The sequence below is a fragment of the Gekko japonicus genome, unplaced genomic scaffold (assembly GCF_001447785.1).
Source record: "Gekko japonicus isolate JY-2015 unplaced genomic scaffold, Gekko_japonicus_V1.1 scaffold172, whole genome shotgun sequence".
NCBI classification, from domain to species: domain Eukaryota; kingdom Metazoa; phylum Chordata; class Lepidosauria; order Squamata; family Gekkonidae; genus Gekko; species Gekko japonicus.
In genome coordinates this window covers 217,535-240,197 of record NW_015162479.1, presented here as the reverse complement: position 1 = coordinate 240,197, position 22,663 = coordinate 217,535, and the positions used below count along the sequence as shown (strand labels likewise).

Genomic DNA, 22,663 nt, shown 5'->3' with positions numbered 1-22,663 from the left:
ATGTTAACCTTCAGCATTATTAGTAATGCAATATTAGCCAGACCCTAGGGGAAGATGTTTAGCATGCAGTTCTTTTAAATTTTAGATCTGTTGAATTAATGTTCCTGAAAGTGCATTAAGAATGTGATCCACGAAGGAATTGTGTTGGCACAATAGTGTGAGTGTGTGCCTGTGTTCTATGTGAAGAATCCAGTCCTCAGAAGACCAAAGAGATGTTGGAACTAGAACAATTCAGAAAACTGCAAACTTTGGCCTGTCACACATCTCTACATCCACATGTGGCTCATGGAGGGAGGACTGTATCCAATGACACTGCTCCTGACCTAGATTTATTATTCAGAGCTCAGCCTATGCACACAGAAGTGGTTAATGCATAGGCTCTATACTGAGCCTGCTTGCGGGGAGGGCGGGGTATAAGTGAAATAAAATTAATATAAATAAAATAATTGATATCTTGTATTTTTGCTGATAAACCCTGTTCCCCATATGTTCCCCAACGAGCACTATGGTCCGGGACTAAACATCTCCTGGTGGTTCCAGGTCCCAAAGAGGCCAGACTAGCGGCGACCAAGGCTAGGGCTTTTTCGGTGGTGGCTCCTACCTGGTGGAATGACCTCCCAGAGGAAATCCGGGCCCTGCAGGACCTTGCACAGTTCCGCAGGGCCTGCAAGACGGAGCTCTTCCGCCAGGCATTTGAGTAGGAGCCGCCACGACTGTTACCATCTGTCTACGATTATTACTATCTGTCCTAGCCCTTATTACCAACTCGCCGTGAGTGCAAAAATGGTGGTACTGTGCGGAGCTGTGGCCAATAAGGATACCATCCTGGTGATGTCATCGGTTCCCTTGTTAGTTGTTGTGGAGAGCCCTTATGTTGCACTGAATGTTTTTAAAATGCAGTTTTAATGTCTTATGTATTGGGCATTGGCCCCATCTGTACGCCGCCCTGAGCCTGTTCGCGGGGAGGGTGGGTTATACATTTAAATAAATAAATAAAATAAATAAATAAATTCAGATCCATGTACAATGATCAGGGTCAGATACAGTGATCCTAGTACCCGCTCCATACATTAGCTAGAAACAGAAATGTTGTGTGAACAAGACAATGCCAATACCAAGCAATAAAGCTGCAACATGGCTCAGGACCTTGAGCTTTAGCAACCCAAAGGGCAACTGCTAAGCAACAGACATAAATGTCCCTGGAGTAAATAATTTACACACACACACACACACACACACACACACACACACGGAGTAAGGCTCATTGTGAGAAGAAATACAATTAGCTCTAGAAGGAAGCTCCAGGTGAGTGTCCCGGCTGTGGCTGGTAGGGCAGCAGAGGGAAGGGGAAAATAGAGGGAGGCAAGCCATGTTTATTTCCTTCTGCTTAGCTATAAGGCAGGGCTGTCTCAAGTCGTTTTGCTGCCACAAGTGGGTAGTATGGGAGGACAGCCTCATGTTAACAGGTATGGTCTCTCCACCCCTGACTTATGTTGATTTGGGGTTATACAGTAGCAGCTAAGGTAGAAAACCACCTCCTCCTATGTCATGTCTTCTGGGTTCCAAGGGTCTGGAAAACAGTTCCGTAGCCAGTTACAGGGTTGCCAGCTCTGGGTTGGGAAATACATGGAGATTTGAGGGCTAGAGCCTGGGGAGGGCAGGGTTTGGGGTGGAGAGGGACCTCAACAGGGTATAATGCCATAGAGTCCACTGGCCAAAGCAGCCATTGTCTCCAGGAGAACTGATCTTGATCATCTGGACAGCAGTTGCAATAGCTGGAGATCTCCAGGAGCTGACTGGAGGATGGCTTATGTTTATTTAGGGCTATGCAGTGGCAGCTAAGGTAGAAAAGCACCTCCTCCTATGCCATATTTTCTGGGTTCCAAGGGTCTGGAAAGTGTTCCATAGCCAATTACACGGTTGTCAACTCTAGGTTGGGAAATACCTGTAGATTTGAGGGGTAGAGTCTGGGGAGGGTTTGGGGTGGGGAGGGTTTGGGGTGGGGAGGGACCTCAGCAGGGTATAATGCCATAGAGTCCACTGGCCAAAGCAGCCATTGTCAAGAGAACTGATCTTGGTCATCTGGACATCAGGTTCAATCCCCGATATCTCCAGTTAAAAGATCTGGCAGTAGGCAATGTGAAAGACCTCTGCCTGACACCTTGGAGAGCCACTGCCTGTCTGAGTAGACAATACTGACTTTGATAGACCAAGGGTCTGATTCAGTATAAGGCAGTTTCATGTGTTCATTTAGAGAAAACAGACACTTTGGAAGATAGAGTCTATATCCCACTGAAGTCCCTCCCCTCCCCAAACCCTGCCATCCTCGGGTTCCACCCCCACAAGTTTCTATTTCCCAACGTGGAGCTGGCAACCCTGCCACTAATGGTAAGCAAACTCCTGGCAATTGTTGCTTATCTGGTCACCAGGTAGAAGCAGGCCAGCAAAATGGGGGGAGGGGATCTTTGCAGCCGCATGACATCGTTTCCAGTGTGAGCCAGAAGCATCAACATCATACTCAGGCAACGCTGTAGCACTTACCCCAGACTCGATGGAGTTTCTGAGCATTGCTCCTGTGTGATGCTGGCACTTCTGGATTGTGCAGGAAGTAACACCATTGTGCAGCAATGAAGATCACTGCCTCCCCACAGTAAGTACCTGTCTCCCCCCATCTCCTGCCATTTGCCAGGCCATGTAGGCAGAAAAACCAGCTGGGGTCCAAATGTTGGAATGGCCCAGGAAAAACAACTGTGTACATTTTTACAAAAAAATTCAGTGCAAGAAATAAAGTTCAGGTTTCACAAGGGAGAACCATAATCAAACCACAGATTTGGGGGACAAAACAGCATGGATGAATAATCTGAAATCATCCTGAAGATAAAGGACCTGTATGCCCATATAATTTCTCATTGCAAATAAGGGCAAGAGCAAGCAAGCATTTACAATTGAGAAGTCACTAACTGTTCCAGTTTTGACTACAATATAGTAAACAATTTGTTAACAGCCACCAAATAAAATTTATGACCATGTTGACTTTAAACATTTGTAGGTCATATGAAATATGTTTGGAAAATGTTGCTTAGAAACAGCACTAATGTTGCCAGTTGCAGCACAATCTGTCTTTAGAGCAAAAGATTATCACAGTCAATGAACACAAAACAGGACTGGGGAGAGAACTATGAGAAAAATGAAAGAAATCTGCCTAGCAGCTCAAACATTTTTTGTCAGTTTCAGCCCAAACACTTCTTGTTGTTGTTTTTCCACTATAAAGCCCAGAGAAGGCAAGTGGAACAAGCAGGAATATTAAAGACAGTGGACCCCAATGACTTACTATTCAAGGACCTTATACAGATGTCTAAATTGCCCCTGGGGAGAGCTCACATTAGTGTTACATGGCAATCCACATTATCCAGCCAAGTGGTAAGGAGGATTTTACCACGAGTCAGTGTTTGAGTATGTGCTGTATTTTTTCCCTTTCTACAAAAACATAGTAAGTACAACACATATAATCAGACCTAGTCTTAGAATGAAGTTTCACAGGCACAGGTTATGTTTTCTGACAAAAATTACCTGCTATGTGGGCTGGACTAAAACAATTTGGTTTATCTGAAGTTTCAACAAACTTACCTGAAAGTAAGTGTATGGTTTTATTAAATATTTCTCCTTATATATAATTCTGTTTTGGTCATGGACTCCCCTGAACATTCCAACATGCTCCCAAATCAGTTGGCTCCCTGATCTGTCACTCAGAAGCAGAAGAAGAGAAGAGATTGGATTTATACCCCGCCCTTCACTTGGATTCTCAGAGCAGCTTACAAACTCCTTTCCCTTCCCCTCCCCACAACAGACACCCTGTGAGGTGGGTGGGGCTGAGAGAACTCTGACACAGACTGCTCTTTTTCAAGGACAGCTGCGCCAGAGCTTGTGACTCACCCAAGGTCACGCCAGCAGCTGCATGTGGAGGAGTGGGGAATCATACCCGGTTCTCCCAGATTAGACTCCGCGCACTTAACCACTACACCAAAGTGGCTCTCAGAGGGTCTCCCTATCCACTGGCTGCCAGTCAGAACACAGAGGTTATTTGCATATGTGGCCTGATTGACCTTTGCCTCGGAACACAGAGGTCGTTTGCATATGCGGCCTCATTGGCCTTTGCATCTAGCATTCTAAACAGTTTGCTGTTGCTGTTCTGAGGTAAAAAGTGTTCTGAGGTAAAATACATTTCCCCTTAGTGCCTCTTGGGGGAAACCATTGTTGCCAATCTCCAGGTGAGGGCTGAAGATCACTCAAAATTACAACTGCTTTCCAGATGGCTGAAATCAGTTCCCCTGGAGAAAATGGTGGACTCTGTGTCCTTATATCCTGCTGAGATGCCCCCTGTATGACAGCCAATGTGACATAGCAGTAAGAGCTTCAGAGCATGGTAGAGGCTGCAGGTGGGGGGGTTGGAAAGCTGAAGAATGAGGAAGAAATAAAGGTAGGGTGATGATTGGCTGGGAAGGAGATAGGGTTGCCAACTCCAGGTGGGAAATTCCTGGATATTTGAGGGATGGAGCCTGGAGAGGGTGAGGTTTCAGGAGGCGTGGGACCTCAGACAGGTACAATGCCATAGACTCAACCCTCCAAACCAGCGAGTCCCTCCTGGGGAACCATTGTTGCCAATCTCCAGGTGGGGACTGGAGATCACTCAGAATTACAAGTGCTCTCCAGGAGGGACGGGGGATGAGATGGAAAGCTGAAGTCAGAGCAGCAGATCAAGGTAGGTTGATGGTTGGCTGGGAAGGAGATAGGGTTGCCAACTCCAGGTTGGAAAATTCCTGGAGATTTGAGGGGTGGAACCTGGAGAGGGTGGGGTTTGATGAGGGGTGGGACCTCAGACACCCTCCAAACCAGCCATTCCCTCCTGGGAAACCATTGTTGCTAACATCCAGGTGAGGGCTGGAGATCACTCAAAATTACAACTGTTCTTCAGGTAGCAGAGATCAGTTCCTCTGGAGAAAATGGTGGACTCATTATCATTATACCCTGCTGAGTTCACCACAGCAAATTGACACTGAGTGCCCAAGGCCGGGGCACCCACCCAGAGCCTCTTTCTAGAACTCGTTGTATTTATTTCCACAACAGGCCTTATGCCTAATATATCATATTGTAGAATGATCTCATCTGGGGTTTCACAAGGTTCAGTTCTGTCCCCCATGCTTTTCCAGGGATGCTTGAATCACGGAATCAGTTACCTCGGGGGAAATAATGCTTTGTATACATGTTTGGCAGACACTGGTGAATCTTTGCAAAGCCAAGGGGGTGCTCCTCTAACAGTATGAAAATTGTGAAATCACAAAAGTGCACACCCTTGAAATTTCAAATATCCCCCTCAATGCCCATCAACACCAGGAAAACATATTTATTTATAGTCTGCCTTTCTTCCTGAGACTCAAGATGGATCACACAATATAAATCAAAGTAATCAGACAGCCCAATAAATTATGCAATAGGACTAGTATTGCGATGCAAAAAGACAAAGGTATCAGACATGATATATCATAAACAAGGCAGACAATGGAATTACGGAAGTAGAAAATGCAGTAAGAGCAGGATAAAACACACAATAAACCTTTAAAAATCTGTATCCCTGTTCTTTTTATAAAGATGTGTTCTCCTTAACAGTTCCATTATGTGACAACTTTATTCTCTTTATAAAAGTGCCTTCCTGAACAATTCTGTTTTACACAATCTTCCAGGGTTTCTCAGGCAGGCCATTCCACAAAGTAATAGATGAGAATGCTTCTATTCTGTATGAATAGTGGTCAATCTTAATAACAACACAGCAGAAACCTCCCAGTATATAGAAAGCAAAAAACACAAACTGGGAAAGTCGCTATCATATGCAAAAAAAAATGTATTAGAATAGTAAACACATCACGTGTGCAAATGGAAATACATTTATAAGATATACAGTATTACAAACCAACAGTTCACAGTGTCAACAGTTTTCCAACAATTTACAGTCGAAGAAGAAGAAGAAGAAGAAGAAGAAGAAGAAGAAGAAGAAGAAGAAGAAGAAGAAGAAGAAGAAGAAGAAGAAGAAGAAGAAGAAGAAGAAGATGATGATGATGATGATGATGATGATGATATTGGATTTATACCCCGCCCTTCACTTGGAGTCTCAGAGCGGCTTACAAACTCCTTTCCCTTCCCCTCCCCACAACAGACACCCTGTGAGGTGGGTGGGGCTGAGAGAACTCTGACACAAACTGCTCTTTTTCAAGGACAGCTGTGCCAGAGCTTGTGACTGACCCAAGGTCACATCAGCAGGTGCAAGTGGAGGAGGGGGGAATCAAACCCGGTTCTCCCAGATTAGAGTCCGCACACTTAACCACTGCACCAAACAGTATCAACAAATTATGAAGAGTCCGGCTTTGGCTTCGTTTCGATGGAAAACTTAATCAGGCTTAAAAACTAGTCCCAGATAGTATACTGCATAGCAACATAGAGAAAGTTCTGTTCATCTGCAAAATAGGATTCAAACACATAATGGTTGCTGGTAATCACTTCTGACACTGACACTGTGAACTGTTGGTTTGTAATATTGTATGTCTTATAAATGTATTTCCATTTACACACTTGATGTGTTTACTATTCTAATACATATTTTTTGCATATGATAGCAACTTTCCCAGTTTGTGTTTTTTGATTAGCGATCAATCTTATCTGTTTGCATATCTGCACCTTCAGAAGCCTTTGGCTCAGATGAGTGAAGCTGTTGTGGTAGAGCATAGCAGGAAAGGCAGTCCTGCAGGTATGGGGATTCAAGGCCATGAAGGACTTTGAAAGTGATAACCAGTACCTTGAATTGGTTACACTGATAGGTAGCCAGTGGAACAATTGTAAGATGAGTGCAATAGACATGCTCTTGTAACATAGCGACCAGGCTTTGGATCAGAACCCCCAGAATATGACTGGGAGTCCTTATACACCCCCCCCCCTCAGAAATATGCTGCATTTTTATTTATTAAGTCTTTCCCAAGGTTTAGGATAAAACATGTAGTAACTTGATCTTGGAAGGCCAGGGGATCATCAGTACTTTGACGCATTCCCTCAGTTTCAAAGGGAGGAAGGACAGCAAGTGACAATCTGCCTGTCTCTGTGGACAGAGACATCTACTACCCCCCCCCCCATTCTTCCAAACTGACAGCAGTGTTTCAGTTAATTGACTTCTTTATAGTCCAAATACACAACAGGCTCTGCTGGATATCTGGCAGTAGCATGTAAATAATATCCATCTCTCAGGCTGATATTTTTGTTCCTCATACTATGTTTTTTTCTCAGGAACCCAATTACACCAAATAGCTACAATATAATTTGGGGTTGTTTTTTTAATTCCTTTGGAACTATAAAACCTGTCAAAGAGATGTTGTCACCCCAGTCCTTCCCTCCTTGAGGTGTACTTTCCCACCTGATCAACAAATAAGATTTAAAACTTTTGGCTCCAATCCAATTCTGTCTGAGGAGCACCTCATCCCCCCCCCCCCCAAATTATACACTTTCTGGGATTAAGGATAGTCTCAGGGAGCTCTGGTATGTGGGGTGTGGAACAGCAAGTGAAATCCCAACGATTTAAACAACAAACCCACAACAGTTTCCCACCAAGTATTGCCCTGCAACTCAGCACAAGTATCTTGGAAGATCACAAGCAGGTTCACATTCAGCTCCCATCACTTTTTCCATTCCTTTCACTGAACTTTTCTGGAGTTTGTCCTCTGGAAAGGCTCATATGTTTAGTCCTCTCCATTTCCCCTTTTTTCTAATATTAGAATCTAGCAGGTTAGAATTCAGAAGAAGTTAGGATTCATGGATCAGTTGTTCTGTTGTATGTGATTGTGTATGAATGCATGCTCTCGGTACCTTATTTTTCCTCTCACTAATTCCCCATGTTATTAGAGTCTGCCCTTGAAATCAACCCAGTGTAAGCAGCAGACAATCAATGCCAGCCATAATTTGCACTGAAGACTACAAAAGGGAAGAGACTCATGGAGCATAGTAGCAACCCCTCAATCACATCTCAGTCGTGCAAGCCAGATCAATTTTCTCCTTCACAAGAAAATCTCAAAATGGGTTTAAAAGGTGTGTGCCCCTCTCAAACTGCTTTAGAAGTCCATTAGGTTGGTGTTTGCTCTAATGAGTCTTCGAACAGCATTTTTCGGTCATACTGACATAGTACTATGTGGGCAACTATCTCAAACAGGACTTTTTCCAGGGCTGCTTTGGCCTTTAAAGGATTACTCATCAGGGCTAGGTCTAGCAGCAATCACTGGGCAACTTGCTACCATGTAACCTGTGTGACGTACCCAAGACTGGCTGCTTGCTACTGTTCAAAAGCAGCCACTCCTTGAAAGCCAGTGTGGTTCAGTGATTAGACTTGCAGACTAGGGTCTGGGAGATCCAGGTTCAAATCCCCACTCTGTCATGGAAGTTCACAGGGTGTGTTGGGCCAGTCATTTACCTCACAGTGCTGTTGTGAGGGAAAAATGAAGGGGAGGAAAATGCCATAAGAAAGGGGGATATATAAATGAGCAAAGAAATAACACAGTTAAAGATGGGAGACAATGTGGATGGAAAGGAGAGAAGGGAGAAGGGAAAGGTAAGAATATGGGGTTGCCAGGAGAAGGAAAAGAAGAAATAGTGTGGGGAAGGGGCTACAGGGGAAAATGAGGTGCACCATGCAAGTCCTTGCAGATTCCCCACCATGCAACTAGGCCATAGTTTTCACGAGTTAAGGCTGCCTGAGGGAGAGAAGCAGATAAAGGTAGGCTGGTGGATGGGTGGGAAGGAAAGGAAGTAGGAAAAGGGGAAAGGCTATAGGGGCTTTCAGGAAAGGAAAAGAGGAACTAGTGGGTATGGAGAAATGAGATGCTCCCCAAAATTCCTTGCAGATCCCCCACTTGTGAGTGTCCACTATTTCATTTTATCATCACAATTGTGCAAGGTAGGTTAGAGCATGAATGACTTGCCCAGTGTCAACCAACAAACTTTCATGGCAGAGTGGTGATTCAACCTTGACTCTCCCAGATTTTAGTATGAGATGCCAACCACCGCATCATGCTGGCTTTGATGGAAGTCTTCTGTCAGTGGAAGGCTCCTTGGGTAAAAGGAAGGTTTCAAATTTGGGTGAAATAAATATCAGGTATCAAACCAATGTATAAATGAGATCAAGAGATGAACAGGAAAAGTGATGTGAAATCCCCCTTTTCCCATTGAATACATGAGTCAAGGTCCTAGACTTATGCCCCAAAGTGTGGCCCTGATGGCACCACTGTCCTTTGAAAAGACAAAGAAAAAGCAAAACTGGTGGCAGAGAAGAATGCAAACACCTGAGGTCCTACTATGTCATGGTAACAAAACAGGATTTTGAACATGCAAAGAAGCATCCATTGGGCTGCTGAGAATATTAGAATCTGTCATTTTAGCCCCTTGTTGTTGAACGGCTTGAAGCAGGAGTAATGGATACTATAGACCCCAGCATTTATTTATTTCATTAAAAGATAGAACTTGTCCTTCTGACATATTTTTAGCTCCCAAGGCAGCTAAAACGTTGGGGGGGGGGGAATGTACCAGTGTAGCATAATAAAATAAAAGCAGCAACTAAAAACATCAGCTATAGTCAATAACAAAGGCAGAAAACAGAAGCAGAACAAAAACCAGCCGTTAGTAAACACAACCAAGCAGCATATAAAGAGTGTTTCCTGTCACCAACTCTTAGAGGCAGAACGAACTGTATAGGCACCCAAGTGACCAGACTCCTGAGGTTTCTTTTCAGCTCTAATATATTCTTTATGACTTTGTTAATGTCAAATTCTCTGTGTTTAATGATTCTACATTATCCTCAATGGACAGAAGAGAAGGCATAAATGGATTACATTAGCTTAATTTTAAAGTCATTCACAGGTACCTTGTGAATAATTAGGTAATACAATCCCAGTTCCTTCATTGTCCCTGGGCTTTGCCTCGGAGTTCTGTGCTACCTCTGTTTTCGACTCCCACTTCCTTCTTCATTTGTTCTATTAATTTTAGCTGTTATCACTTTTTTCTTAAGTACCCCCAAAGGGTTATATTACTGTTGTTTTGTTCTCTCCCAAGAGCCTTTTAAAATATATGCTGTACGCTGCTAGCTAAATGAGGCAAGATTTCTCTGTGGATCTCAGTAAAGGCTGATATGGTGCTATACCGTGTACTGTAAGGCATCAGACTGTGAAATCCTGACCTTCAAAGGCAGTGGGGAGTTTCCTACTGACTTCAGTGAAATCAGATCTGCTCATACTGGCATCTTTTTAAATGAGGCAATGACCATCCCACATCACTTTAAAATCTATACAGTAACCCTTATGGGGAACCAAAGGTCTGAGCTATAAGTACATTTTAGTGTACAGAGATTATTAAATGTAGAACTGCAGTACAAATGACCAAAACATCTTGCCAAGTTAAACTGATAGGTTTTCTAAACTATTCCCAGTGATGACTCAACATGACACCTAAGGCTACCATCTCTCCCCACTCCCCAATTCTTTCTGCCTCACTGCCTCTTACTGCCCACCCCCACAGTCTTTTATAGTTCCTGCTCCTTCCCAGGTGCTGGAGCAGAGAATATGCCTCGCCTCCCCCTTCAACAGAACCCTTTACAGAAAGTGTGACAATCATACACGCTCAATGGGGCTTCCAGAACAATCTCAAGAATTTGGAATGTCCTGTTGGGCATGTGTGGCTTGCCACGCTGTCTTTCAAGATGCCCGTGGAATGCAAAATGATCAGTAGCTTTGGCACCTAAGTGGAGGATGTGTGGTGAGGGAGAAGGCAAGATCATGGTGGCTGTGGCACCAGTGGTTGCTACTAAAATCCATTGTTTGTTATTATCTGTTCTCCCTATATTTATTTACTTATTAATTTAATTCACATATAACCCCCCTTCTCCACAGTGGGGACCCCAAGCAGCTTACTTCCTTCTCCTCTCCTCCATTTTATCCTCACAACAACCCTGTGAAGTAGGTTAGGCTGACAGTGTGTGACTGGTCCAAGATCAACCAGAGAGCTTCCATGGCACAACTGGGGATTCAAACCTGGATCTACCAGATACTAATCCAACATACCTAACCACTACACCACACTGGGTTCCCTCACCTTGCTTGTTAGCCATGTCTGTCACCTCTTAGGCTTTGTACTTACTTCTGGCATTTTGTGTGTGTGTGTGTGTGTGTGTGTGTGTGTGTGTGTGTGTGTGTGTGTGCATGTCTGCCTGGTGGGGCTTGAAGACAAGGGATGTTTCAGAGAGGTGGCTTGGTATTGCCTGCCTCTCTGTCATGGCCCTGGTATTCCTTGGAGGTCTCCCATCCAAATACTTGCCAGGGTCGGCCCTGCTTAGCTCCTGAGATCTGATGAGATTGGGCTTGCCTGGGCTATCCAGGTCAGGGCAACTTTGTACTACTTTTCTTGACTTGTAGATTACATTCCAACTACGCCTCTAGTATTGAGGTTTTGAGTAACCCCTCAGCCTTTTCAAGAGACCTGACCCTCTTAATTGTTACGTTCAACTTCTTTTTTTCCCCTTTGAAGTAAAATATAACCATGTTGATGTTTCCTGGCACTTTCCCACATATTTGTAAATTAAATTTTATGCCATTGTGATCACTGTTTCCAGTCGGTTCAACCCTCTCCACATCTCACACTAGGTCCTGGACAGCACCTCTGAGAATTAAGTCCAGGATCACTTCCCCTCTGGTCAGTTCCATGACCTGCTGTTCCAGGGCACAATCATTTACTCCTTTGGTGTGACAAGAAAATGCATTTATCATGGAGGCATCTGGTTAAACACTGAAAGGTCCACTCTACCAACCCATTCCATGAGCACCTACACTGGATCCAGTCTTACACATTTCACATTGCCATATTTTCACCACATACATTGGTAGTAAATACAGTATTCCATCCAGTGGACTTCAGTGGAATTTTAGCCTTAAGTCATATAAGTGTCCTGTTCTATCTGTTCCAAAATAGGTTAGAAATGATCCTTATAAATATAAACTTCTAAAGACGGAAGTAAGAAGCTTTCTGAGTTCCAGGTATGCTTCAGCTTGGTAGAATCTTGCTGTTTTTAATAAGAGGGTTATTAGGCATTATCATTTCCTCCCTCCATTTTATGCAATGTTTGTTTTAATTTGTTACCTTACCTGTCTTTGAAGCTAAAGCAGCATTAGTTTTGCAGCAATAAGGCCTACCAGTCCCTTACCTTCTTGTTAGGAAATTCTAGCATAACTAAGCCAATAATAGTGGCATTGTGCTTCTGACACCAATGACTCTTTCACATTTAACATTCAGTGAACAGAATGAAAGAGTGATTCTTCAGCGCACAGCATATGCTTCTTTCGTGCTCAAAACGAAAGAATTGGAAGGTTAAAGAATAAAAGATTTGAATACGTACGTTGCTGTTCACATTGAACATGACAAGATCAGCCACCTCTTGATGTTTCATTTGTCCTTTTACATGCTGGAATACCCTGTGTTCTCACTAGAATAAAATAACGGAAGTCTCGTTTCTCTTCAGTGGGCCCCAGGCTCATTTTAGGCTAACTTGTTAATGACAGAAGGATTCTATCTTCCTGTATGTTCTGTTCCAGGATGAATATAATTGCTCTGTAAACATTACAAAGAGTACTCTGTAAATGTAAATTATTTTGAGCAGGACTGTATTTTTTGGAGCACACTGTAAAACACTTAGGTGACTAGTGACCTACAGCAATTTGTCGATTATCACTTTTTAAAAACCTGAAAAATCCCTCCGGTGTGGTAGAGAGAAATGATTGCCAGGGATGGGAGGCTGGAAGAGGGGAACTACAAGGAAACCCATCTTGTGGAAGCTTGCTTGCTGCTGCCCTGAATTAGCAGTCACAGCAGCAATGAGAAAACATCTGAGAATCATCCTCCTGTGGAAGCCACGTACCTGTGGATGGTATATCAAACAGAAAGCCCAAAGCTTTAGATTTTGTTATTAATTCCACTGCATTCGATCTTTGGCTCCCTTTTAGCTTCCTTGTTTGTTTTCCTTTACTTCTTATCTGAGGAAATGCATTTTATTTTGAGGCTTGAGCTCTGCACAAACCCTACACTTGGTTTTGAAAAGCTTTTCTCTGTGAGTAGAAGACAGGCAGGAAGGGGTAGTTGATTGCTCCAGCGTATCACCCATCCTGTGAATGGCTCTACTGAGGACAGTGCCATCAAAACCTTGCAAATGCAAATGGCCATCCTGGCCAGAGACAATGAAACAGCCAGCTCACACCTGGACTGGAATCTTGACTCGCAGAAGGTGACAGATAACTTGGAATGTAGGAAGCTAGATAGGATCTTGCTTGTGACACCAGTAAGAAGAGATTTGACCCACAGAAAGGGTGGACAGACAGAAGAGAGAAAATCCCACAGAAAGGGTGGACAGACAGAAGAGAGAAAATCCCTTGTTACAGAGGGAGAAGGTTCCATTTTGGCTGATAAGAACTGGAGATAACTTGTAGGAGTGAGCTCTCACACTGAGCTTCTTCTTGGATGGTGGCCATTTCAGCATGGAACAAACAAAGGGTTGCCCGCCCAGACAAAGACTTAAAGATAACAAGAAGCTTTTAGAATACTGTAATTTCTAAGCCTGCCTTAGAATTTCTAAGAGCTGCCTTAGAATAAGATCATCTAGGGCATATATACAGTTGAGGGATAGAGGATTGCATTATTACACCCTTTCTTTGTAATCCTTGCTCAATGTATTGCTGTGTAGAGTATGTGCATGGACTCGTAGGCTTACCAAGTGCTGGCGGGGGATCCGCATGTCTTTACAGGATCCCTGTCACAGGGACGGCGATATGCGTTGCACTGTCGTAACCAGGATGTGACGCTACGTGTCGCTCTGGCAATGGGGCTGTTTGGAGTCCCGTTGCCAGAGCGACGTGTAACGTCACATCCTGGCGACGGCGGGTGCAACGCGTATCGCCGTCCCCGCGGCAGGGATCCTGTAAAGACATGCGGATTCCCCGCCGGCACTTGGTAAGCCTAGCATGGAGCTTTTCTTTTTAATGTGTTCTTTACTATTTGAAATGCTGGTAGTGGTTTTCTGTACCACTTAGACTCCACTATTCAAACACAGTGTTCTGAACAGGTGCTAGGGAAGGGATGTAGTTAGTTGCTAGATCACATATTCCCCAGAATGAGCAGATGTAGTAAGTTGTCCTCCTGGTAATCAGTCATTGAGTTGCAGGAGATGTGGACACTAGGTGGAGCCTTTGTTTGCAACACAGAAAGGAAGGAGGGGGTGCTGACCCTCTTAGCAAGTTGTGCTGAAATTGACTAGCTGGTGGCAGGGCACAAAAGAAGAAGCATTGAGATAATCCTTCTAAGAGTCAAGTGAGCTGAGAAAGTTGCACTTCACCAAGTGGAGACAATGATTGACAGCTGGTACCTAAATGCCCTGGAGAGCTGAAACAGAGTGGCACCATTCCACCACATTCCCACACTTTGCATTTACATGGTTACTTTTGCTCTTCCTAAAGAAAGGATTTTGTACTTTTAAAACTTGTTTACCTGTTTCTGCTACAACTGCTCCACATGCTTAGAAGGCCCTATACACTGAGATCCAGAATTTGACATGCTTAAGTCCCACTTCAGTTAGGATTCCCTGATTACAATTATCAATAGGTCTCTTTCTCTGTTTCTTCCTTCCTCCATCTTTTCCCCTGCTATACTGTATTGTTTATATGATTACCTTGTACATGTGGGGTCAGGCCATTCTTGTTTCCAGCTATAAATCTGTAATGTCTAGTTAATTTATACAATAATGTCTACACTAAACAACAAATATGATTATTTTTCACTCTTTTGTAGAAACTTCAATTTAAATATTTTATTTTTAAAAATAACTAAACATTCATCCCTGTGACTTTTAGTTTGCATGCTAATATATTCTGTAAACATTGCCTGATTTCTGATTGCAACTTTTTCCAATCAAAGGCTAGTTCATTAACCCGTTCATTTCCCATGCTGGCAATCCATTACTTACCTGGCTTGGCTTTCTGTCTGATGGAGTGCTAGATGTTAGTAAGAGAAAGAATTTGCTTGCTGTCCTACCACTCTCTCAGTAATGTTTGAAGCCTTGTTCCAAAAGAACTAGCTTCTTTCTCTGGCTGGAAGAAGACTTCAAATTTTGCTGAGCAAAACAGGAGGATACAAGCCTCTGGCTGAAAGGCTATGCACACTTTCCAGAGTCCTATTGAATTAAGTGAGAAATACTTCTGACCTGTTTAGATATGTTCCCTTACAATGCAGTTCTAAGGACACTTTCTGAGGAGTAACCAACATTAACTGGATGAGTAGGATTATGAATAGACCTGCTTAGGATGGCACTGCTAGTGTTTCACCCACTAGATATAAAAACATCCTATTTCCTAACAATTTGAGTAATCAACATTTTGAATCGGACTTCGTGGGTATCAAACTTTATCATTCTGTCTAGCAGTTACAATGCCTAGCCCGTCTGATACAATTATGAATCAATGCAGCCTGAACATCTTTATGTATAATACAAGAAGCAGGACCCGTGATACTCGTGGGGTTGGTGTATTCCTCACGGCTCCCGGGCTGCCAAGGCTTCTCCCCGCCACCCACAACAACAGTGGCAAGCCCTGTGCGGCTGTGAGCTGTCAGGCCCACCAGGCTTCTCTCCCCCCTCCCCACCGCGGCAACAACGGGCTCAGCCCCTGGTTGCGGGGCCTGTCAGGCTTCTCCCCCCCGTCTCCGACAGTGGTGGCTGTGGCTTCTAGCCGCCACCCCCGCTGCCACCGCCAGCACCAACTGCGGTGAGCCCTGCGTGGCTCTGCCACAGATCCCAGAGGTAAGTGCGTTCTCTGCGCATGTGCAGGGAATGCTTTTTTACTTTTGTGGGGATTTAAGTATCCCCCCTATAGTTTTTTAAACTTTTCAGATTTTTCTGCACACCTGGGGACTGCCCCAAGTGTGAAGGAAAATCTCTCTGCCCCTGATGTGCCCCCGATGTGTGGATTTAGATATCCGCATAGAGGGGGCAACTTGGCTATTAGATATATAGATATATCAGAGATTTGTGTCAGATATTTTCAATGTGTTCTAAGTGAGTCTTGCAATTCTATAAATTTCTGTCACATTTCATTTTTGGAGTGGGTGGTGATCTGTTCATGGAAAAATAGATCTACATACCTGTCAGATAGTATTCTTGCTTTTTATATTCTTTATCAGTTTTCATTTTACTAAAATTTAACAGTGTTATAAAGGGCAAATACATTCTGCAGTTATAAACAGTTATATCTTCTATGCAGGTTTTGGTTTTCTTTTTCTGTAGAAATCCAAGGTTATTTTCAGTACATCCAGTAGTCCAGTACACATCCAGGAGCACAGGTAAATATGTCCCTGAAAATGAGTCCACAGGCACCATGTTCACGCAGTCCCATAGACTTAGAGAACATAAATACAGGTCCAAATAATTTTTTTAAATCCTCATTTGAGAGATGAATTGAAAGCACTAGAATTAAAAATAGTGATATTAATTTAAAGCTGTGGTCACACACACTAAATAATCCACTTTCAATGCATTTTCCAACTGGATTTTGCCAGTTCGGACAGTAAAAATCCAATTGGAAAGTGTACTGAAAGTGGATTATTTAGTGTGTGTGACCGCAGCCTAATAGTCTCTTCTTTCCCAAAGGCAGTGGATGTGAAAAGGAAAGAGAGCAAATGGCATGAAGATTATGATTACGCCTGAGTTGCGTGGTTTGATGCTACATGAATACTCAGGGAAAAAACTCAGGCTTACACATGATCCTCCCTAGGCAAGCCCTCTGCAAGCAGAGATGCTCAAATATCATTCTGTTGCATCCAGCCAGCTTTTCTACTCTCTCTGACCCAATTCTTCTTCTTGCAACAGTCTGTATCCCACCTAGTTTTGGTACATGTAGCTCCAGTGATACTAACCATAACCTTTCTTGGTAGTAAAAGGGAAATCCTCCTTTCTTTTTCATCAGAAAACAAACTAGCTGGATCCAAACCTCTGTCCTGATCAAAATTTGACTTCACTTTATGAAAAGTCCCCTCAAGCCTTAGAAACAGCATTTAGTTTAAAAAGTGATACAATTTCAAACATCAAGAAATCAGATCACAAATGCTTTACAGAAGCACATATCATCTCTGTGTTAATAAAATCCATAAGATAAAGATGTTTCAGTCCAGGTGTGTGTGTGTGTGGGGGGAGCTGTGTGAATTGTCTTTCCATTCTAAGCTTCTGGATTGTGTCCTCCTGCATGATTCCCAAAGCCAAGGGTGGCCATGTTCATAATTTATATAAATTGGTTCAACAGATTCTCACATGGCACCTGTAAATTGTGCCTTAATCCATGATGAATGCTACAAACTGTTCAGACACAAAAGAAGCAAATGTAATCTGCTGAAGCTGATTTTAAACATTGTGTGACATGCCCAAAATGTCCCTGAACAATAGGTAAACCAAACAAGCTATTGATTTGTGAGCATGTGTGAAGCTGAATGCCACAACTATATATGTGCAAAACTGTTTGAAATTCAGTTTTGTTTGAACTGTGGGCAATCATTAAGGCAATCATTAAGGCAATCATTTCAGGTGCTTGACTTCATGGTGAACAAAAATTGATTGGACTCACCAGAGATTTCTCTGGATATAAGAGAAATATAAGTCCATGAAATGGGACTTCCCTGTCTCTGTTCTTCCACTGCAGCCTAAAATATCTTCCAGCATACTTCTCCTGAAGGAAAATGGAACTCTCATGAACAGCTCTGGGAGAGTCAAAGGTCTACAGTGGGAGGAGAGATTGGTGAAAATTTCCCTTCTTTCATTCACCAAAATCATCTGTGGGCTCCAAGCCATTACAAACAAGGTGAGGTTGTGCAAATTTTAAAATCTTCCCCATTTCCAATTGAATGTGAGGCTAAGCACAAGGCAAAGTTTGCTACTTCAGATATCATGGGAAAGTATGAGTTTCTGAAAAATAAGTACCAATTATTAGCAGTGCACAAGGGCAGAAGGGCACCATGAGAAAAGTTTCTTCAAGGTTCATTCAGGCATGTGGGACTGAAATACAATTTTCTCTTGAGAAACACAAAAACAATTTAGGAAAAGGGTGAAGGGGATTTGGTTTTCTTTTTAAATGTTCACAGTTGTTGTAGAAGAACATGCATTACCTTTCTAACAAAGATTGCAAAAGGCATGTGAAATTCACAGACAGATAAGTTAGCATTAGTGGAAAATGTGACTGGAATTACTATCAGTCTCCTTGTGGCTCAAAATATTCTTTTTCATCAGATATAAAAGGCTCACAAAAAGATTTCAAATTTGGACACGGTACTGAGCATTAGTAAAATTGTTTGGGGAAAAGAATGTAGCAAGTGTCTGGTTGCATTCACATACTTAGTTAATGTTCATTTTGGTTAAGTTTAAAATAATGTTGAATGCACTGAATGTGCTGTTTTAATACCTTATTTAAAGACTAGCTGTTAGCTCCAGAACTGGAAAAATCTTTTCATCCCTCTGACAGAATGTATGGCCAGAGTACTGAAAGGAAGCACAAAAGGAATCATATTCCCTCCCAATCATTGGCTAAGAGAGAGTGCTTTTTCTCATCTTGGAGACTGACTGCCTCTTAATTTTATCCCTGACACACACCTAGGTATCTTACAGATACTCTACAGATGACAATGGGCATATTGCCAAGAGGAGGAGGGAAAAGATGCTTATTTTCATGCAAAACTATTAGCAATTAAAATTGTCAGTTTCAGACAGTGGACAGAGCATAAGTAACCATCCAGGTTTTTTAAAATGCAGAATCATCAAAGAGTCCTTAAACTGGATCTGAATTGAGCCAAGCTTCCCACTCCACAGGAAGTGCTTCATTCCATTTGTTGTTGTTGAGTAGCACAGTCGAGTCTGACTCTTCCCAACCCCATGGACCACATCACACCAGGCCTTCCTGTCTTCCGCTGTCCTCCAGAGTTTGCTCAATTTCATGTCTGTTGCATCGGTAACACTGTCTAACCATCTCATCCTTTGTCGTCCCCTTCGTCTTTTACCTTCAATCTTTCCCGGCATCAGGGTCTTCTCCAGTGAATGCTCCCTTCTCATTTGGTGGCCAAAGTATTTATAAAGTACTGAGACTGATGCATATCAAAGTGATTCAGCTCATACTTGACTTGTAATTTCAGAGAAAACTGAGATACGGGGGCGAGCCCGACGGCTGCTTTTATGTGTACAGACAACCCACACACACATACACACACACTTGTGATTCATCTATTTACATACTTCTTAACTTGATAGGGTTCCCTTGAGGATCTGGGCCTGTCGATAGGTTGGGATTAGGATCCTTGGAGCCTATTGTCTCCGGAACGAAGCTCCAGTTGCTTGGAGGACCATGTCCTTGCCCTGCTAGCACATGGTCCCCGGTGGAACACAACACCCCTCACCCCATAGTTCGGACCTTTCTCTAGCAGACATATTCTTGTAGATAGCCGAGTTTGCACCGAATCGTTGAAGAGTGGCGTACTTCTGGGCTCTGTGTTCGGGTCTCAGGGCAGGTCGCCTCAGGCGGAGGTGTTGGGGTTGCGGCCTCAAGGGGTGGTGTGTCATTGCTTGCGGCTGTGCTCAGGGTAGGGCCATTGCTGTCTAGTTCTTTCTGTTCTTCATTTTGGGTTGCCTGAGGTAGTGCTCCATTGTCGTTCCTCTTGGTCTCTGGTTCCTCCACTTTGTTCTCTTCTGGAGCCGGGTTGAGTAGGCGGTGTCACAGCTGGTCTATGTGTCTTTTTACTAGCTGACCATCTTCACAGGACACCTAGTATGAGCATGGTTCTGTGACCCGGATGATTGTGGTGGGGATCCATGAAGGGCCAAGAGTATAATTCCTTCCTGGGTTGTTTGGGAAGAATCTTCGAGCTGCTGCCTGATCTTCGAGGGTGCCATTGTGCTCTGGTGCTCGGTCCAGGTGGAGGCGGTCTAGCCGGGTGGTGAGGTACCAACCCATGAGCAGTTCTGCTGGGCAACGACTGATGGTTGTGTGTGGGGTCATGCGTTGGCCAAAGAGAAAGGCTGCCAAGTTTATACTCCCAGTCCCCAGGGTCCAGGCGGCGGAACACATCCTTGGTCATCCGTACCATTCTCTCCACCTGTCCATTGGTGGCTGGGTGGAATGGGGCCGAGCGTATGTGTCGGATGCCATAATACTGGGTACATTCCTGGAATTCAGTGGATGTAAATGCCATCCCGTTATCAGTTACCAATGTGTCTAGTAGCCCGTGGGTGCTAAAAATCTGCCACATAGCACGGATTGTAGATTGAGACGAGGTGGAGGCTATGAGGACTACCTCCAGCCGTTTTGTGTAGGCATCCACTAAGATAAAAAAGATTTGTCCCTGAAAGGGCCCCGTGAAATCCAGGTGCAGCCTGGCCCATGGCTTGTGTGAAGATTCCCAGGGCCTTTGGTGGTTCCGGGTGGGACTCTTGGCAGTTCTGGCACCGCTGTACTTTGTCCTCTATCTCGCTATTGAGGCCCAGCCACCAGATATAACTCCGGGTGAGCGCTTTCATTTGTACAATCCCTGGGTGTGTGTCATGGAGAGCTTCGATCACCCATTTTCTCAGTTGCTGCGACACCACCACCTGACCACCCCACAATATACACTCTTTGTGGGTGGATAGTTCTCCTTTCCTGGAGGCGAAGGCAGTACATTCGGGCCCCACCAAGCCTGAGGGCCATCCCCTTCCCACCCAGTCCAAGACACGGGACAGGACGGGGTCGCGTGGGGGGTGTCAGACGACCTCAGAGACCTGCACCGGCTGGTCAGGTAGGTCTTCTATCATGGCAACGAGATGGGCCGGGGCAGGTTTGGGGTCACACGTAGGCAGAGGCAGGCAGCTCATGGTGTCGGCGTACCTCATCTCCTTGCCAGACCTGTGCAGGAGTGTATATTGGTAGCCCGCTAATAAAATTGACCACCGTAGGACCCGGGGGATAGCATCTGGGGTGTTTGGCGATCTGGGGCCAAACTGAAAATCATGGCTATTTTCATAGCTAAAATCTATAACATACTCACATGCCCTATTACCTTGGACACCTTCCGTTTGAAGTATTTTATTGATTTTTATGAAGCACTGATGCACAAATTGATTTATCATTCTGAACATATTTGCACTATTGTTAAAATGTTAAAACTTTGTTCCAATTGCAAATTTGAATACTTCTGTATATATGCATAATTGTATTGTTCTGTAATTTTGCTTCTTTTCATTATGTAATAATAATAATAATAATAATAATAATAATAATAATAATACCTGAACGGCCTAGTGGTTTCCCCAACTTTCTTCAGGTTAAATTTTTACTGAATGTATGGAGTTTCTCCATCTTTGACTGAAAATTATATAATCAGTCTGATTTTGGTGTTGCCCATCTGGTGATGTCCATGTGTAGAGTTGCCTCTTAGGTTGTTGGAAGAGGGTGTTTGCTATGACCAGCATGTTCACTTGACAAAACTCTGTTAGCCTTTGCCCGACTTCATTTTGTTCTCCAAGGCTGAACTTCTTTGTTATTCCAGTTACCTTTTGGTTTCCTACTTTAGCATTCCAGTCCCCTATGATGATAACACTTTTTTTAGTGTTAGCTCTATGAGGTGTTGTAGGTCTTCATAGAACTGGTCCACTTCAGCCTCTTCTGCATCAGTAGTTGGGGCATAGACTTGGATTACCGTGATGTTGAATGGTTTGCCTTGGAATCGGACCGAAATCATTCTGTCATTTTTTAGATTGTATCCCAGTACTGCCTTTCATACTCTCTTGTTCACTATAAAGGCTGCACCATTTTTTCTATGGGATTCTTGGCCACAGTAGTAGATATAATGGTCTTCTGAGTTAAATTCGCCCATTCCCATCCACTTAAGTTCACTGATTTCTAAGAAGTCGATGTTCAGTCTTGCCATCTCATTTTTGACTATGTCAAGCTTACCTTGGGTCATAGATCTTACATTCCAGGTTCCTATGCAGTATTGTTCTTTCCTTTCACCATCAGACACATCCACAGCTGAGTGTCTTTTCGGCTTTGGCCCAGCTGCTTCACTCTTTCTGGGGTTACTTGTACTTGCCCTCTGCTCTTCCCCAGTAACATATTGGACACCTTCCTGAGGGGCTCATCTTTTGGTGTCATATCTTTTAGTCTTTTGTTACTGACCATGGGGTTTTCTTGGCAAAGATACTGGAGTGGGTTGCCATTTCTTTCTCCAGTGGATCACATTTTTGTCTGAGTTCTCTGCTGTGGCCTGTCCATCCTGGGTGGCCCTTCATGGTGTAGCCTGCAGCTTCATCGAACCATGCAAGCCCCCTCGCCATGTCAAGGCAGTGATCCATGAGTGGGGCTTCCTTCCATATGATCCAGAAAACTGATTTTTCATTGTGTCCATTCTTTGGAACTTGCTCTGTCAGGAGATTTACAATGTCATCTTATGTGGAGTTAAACTATTCTAAGACAACAGTTGTTGAAACAAGCTTTTAAGGTAAGAGCAATATAAATTGGAGTTTTGTAAAAATGGCAGCTTCATGGAT

General features: G+C 43.6%; 1 protein-coding gene across 1 annotated transcript in view; it reads right to left on the bottom strand.

Annotated features, from left to right (window-relative positions):
• EDIL3 (EGF-like repeats and discoidin I-like domains 3) overlaps nt 1-16,486 on the bottom strand; it is a 344,300-nt gene extending 327,814 nt beyond the window's left edge. Inside the window, exon 1 of the mRNA XM_015405823.1 lies at nt 16,252-16,486. Coding sequence (XP_015261309.1) covers nt 16,252-16,486 — 235 coding nt within the window. The remainder of the gene's footprint in view (nt 1-16,251) is intronic.
• Nucleotides 16,487-22,663: the final 6,177 nt, after the last annotated feature.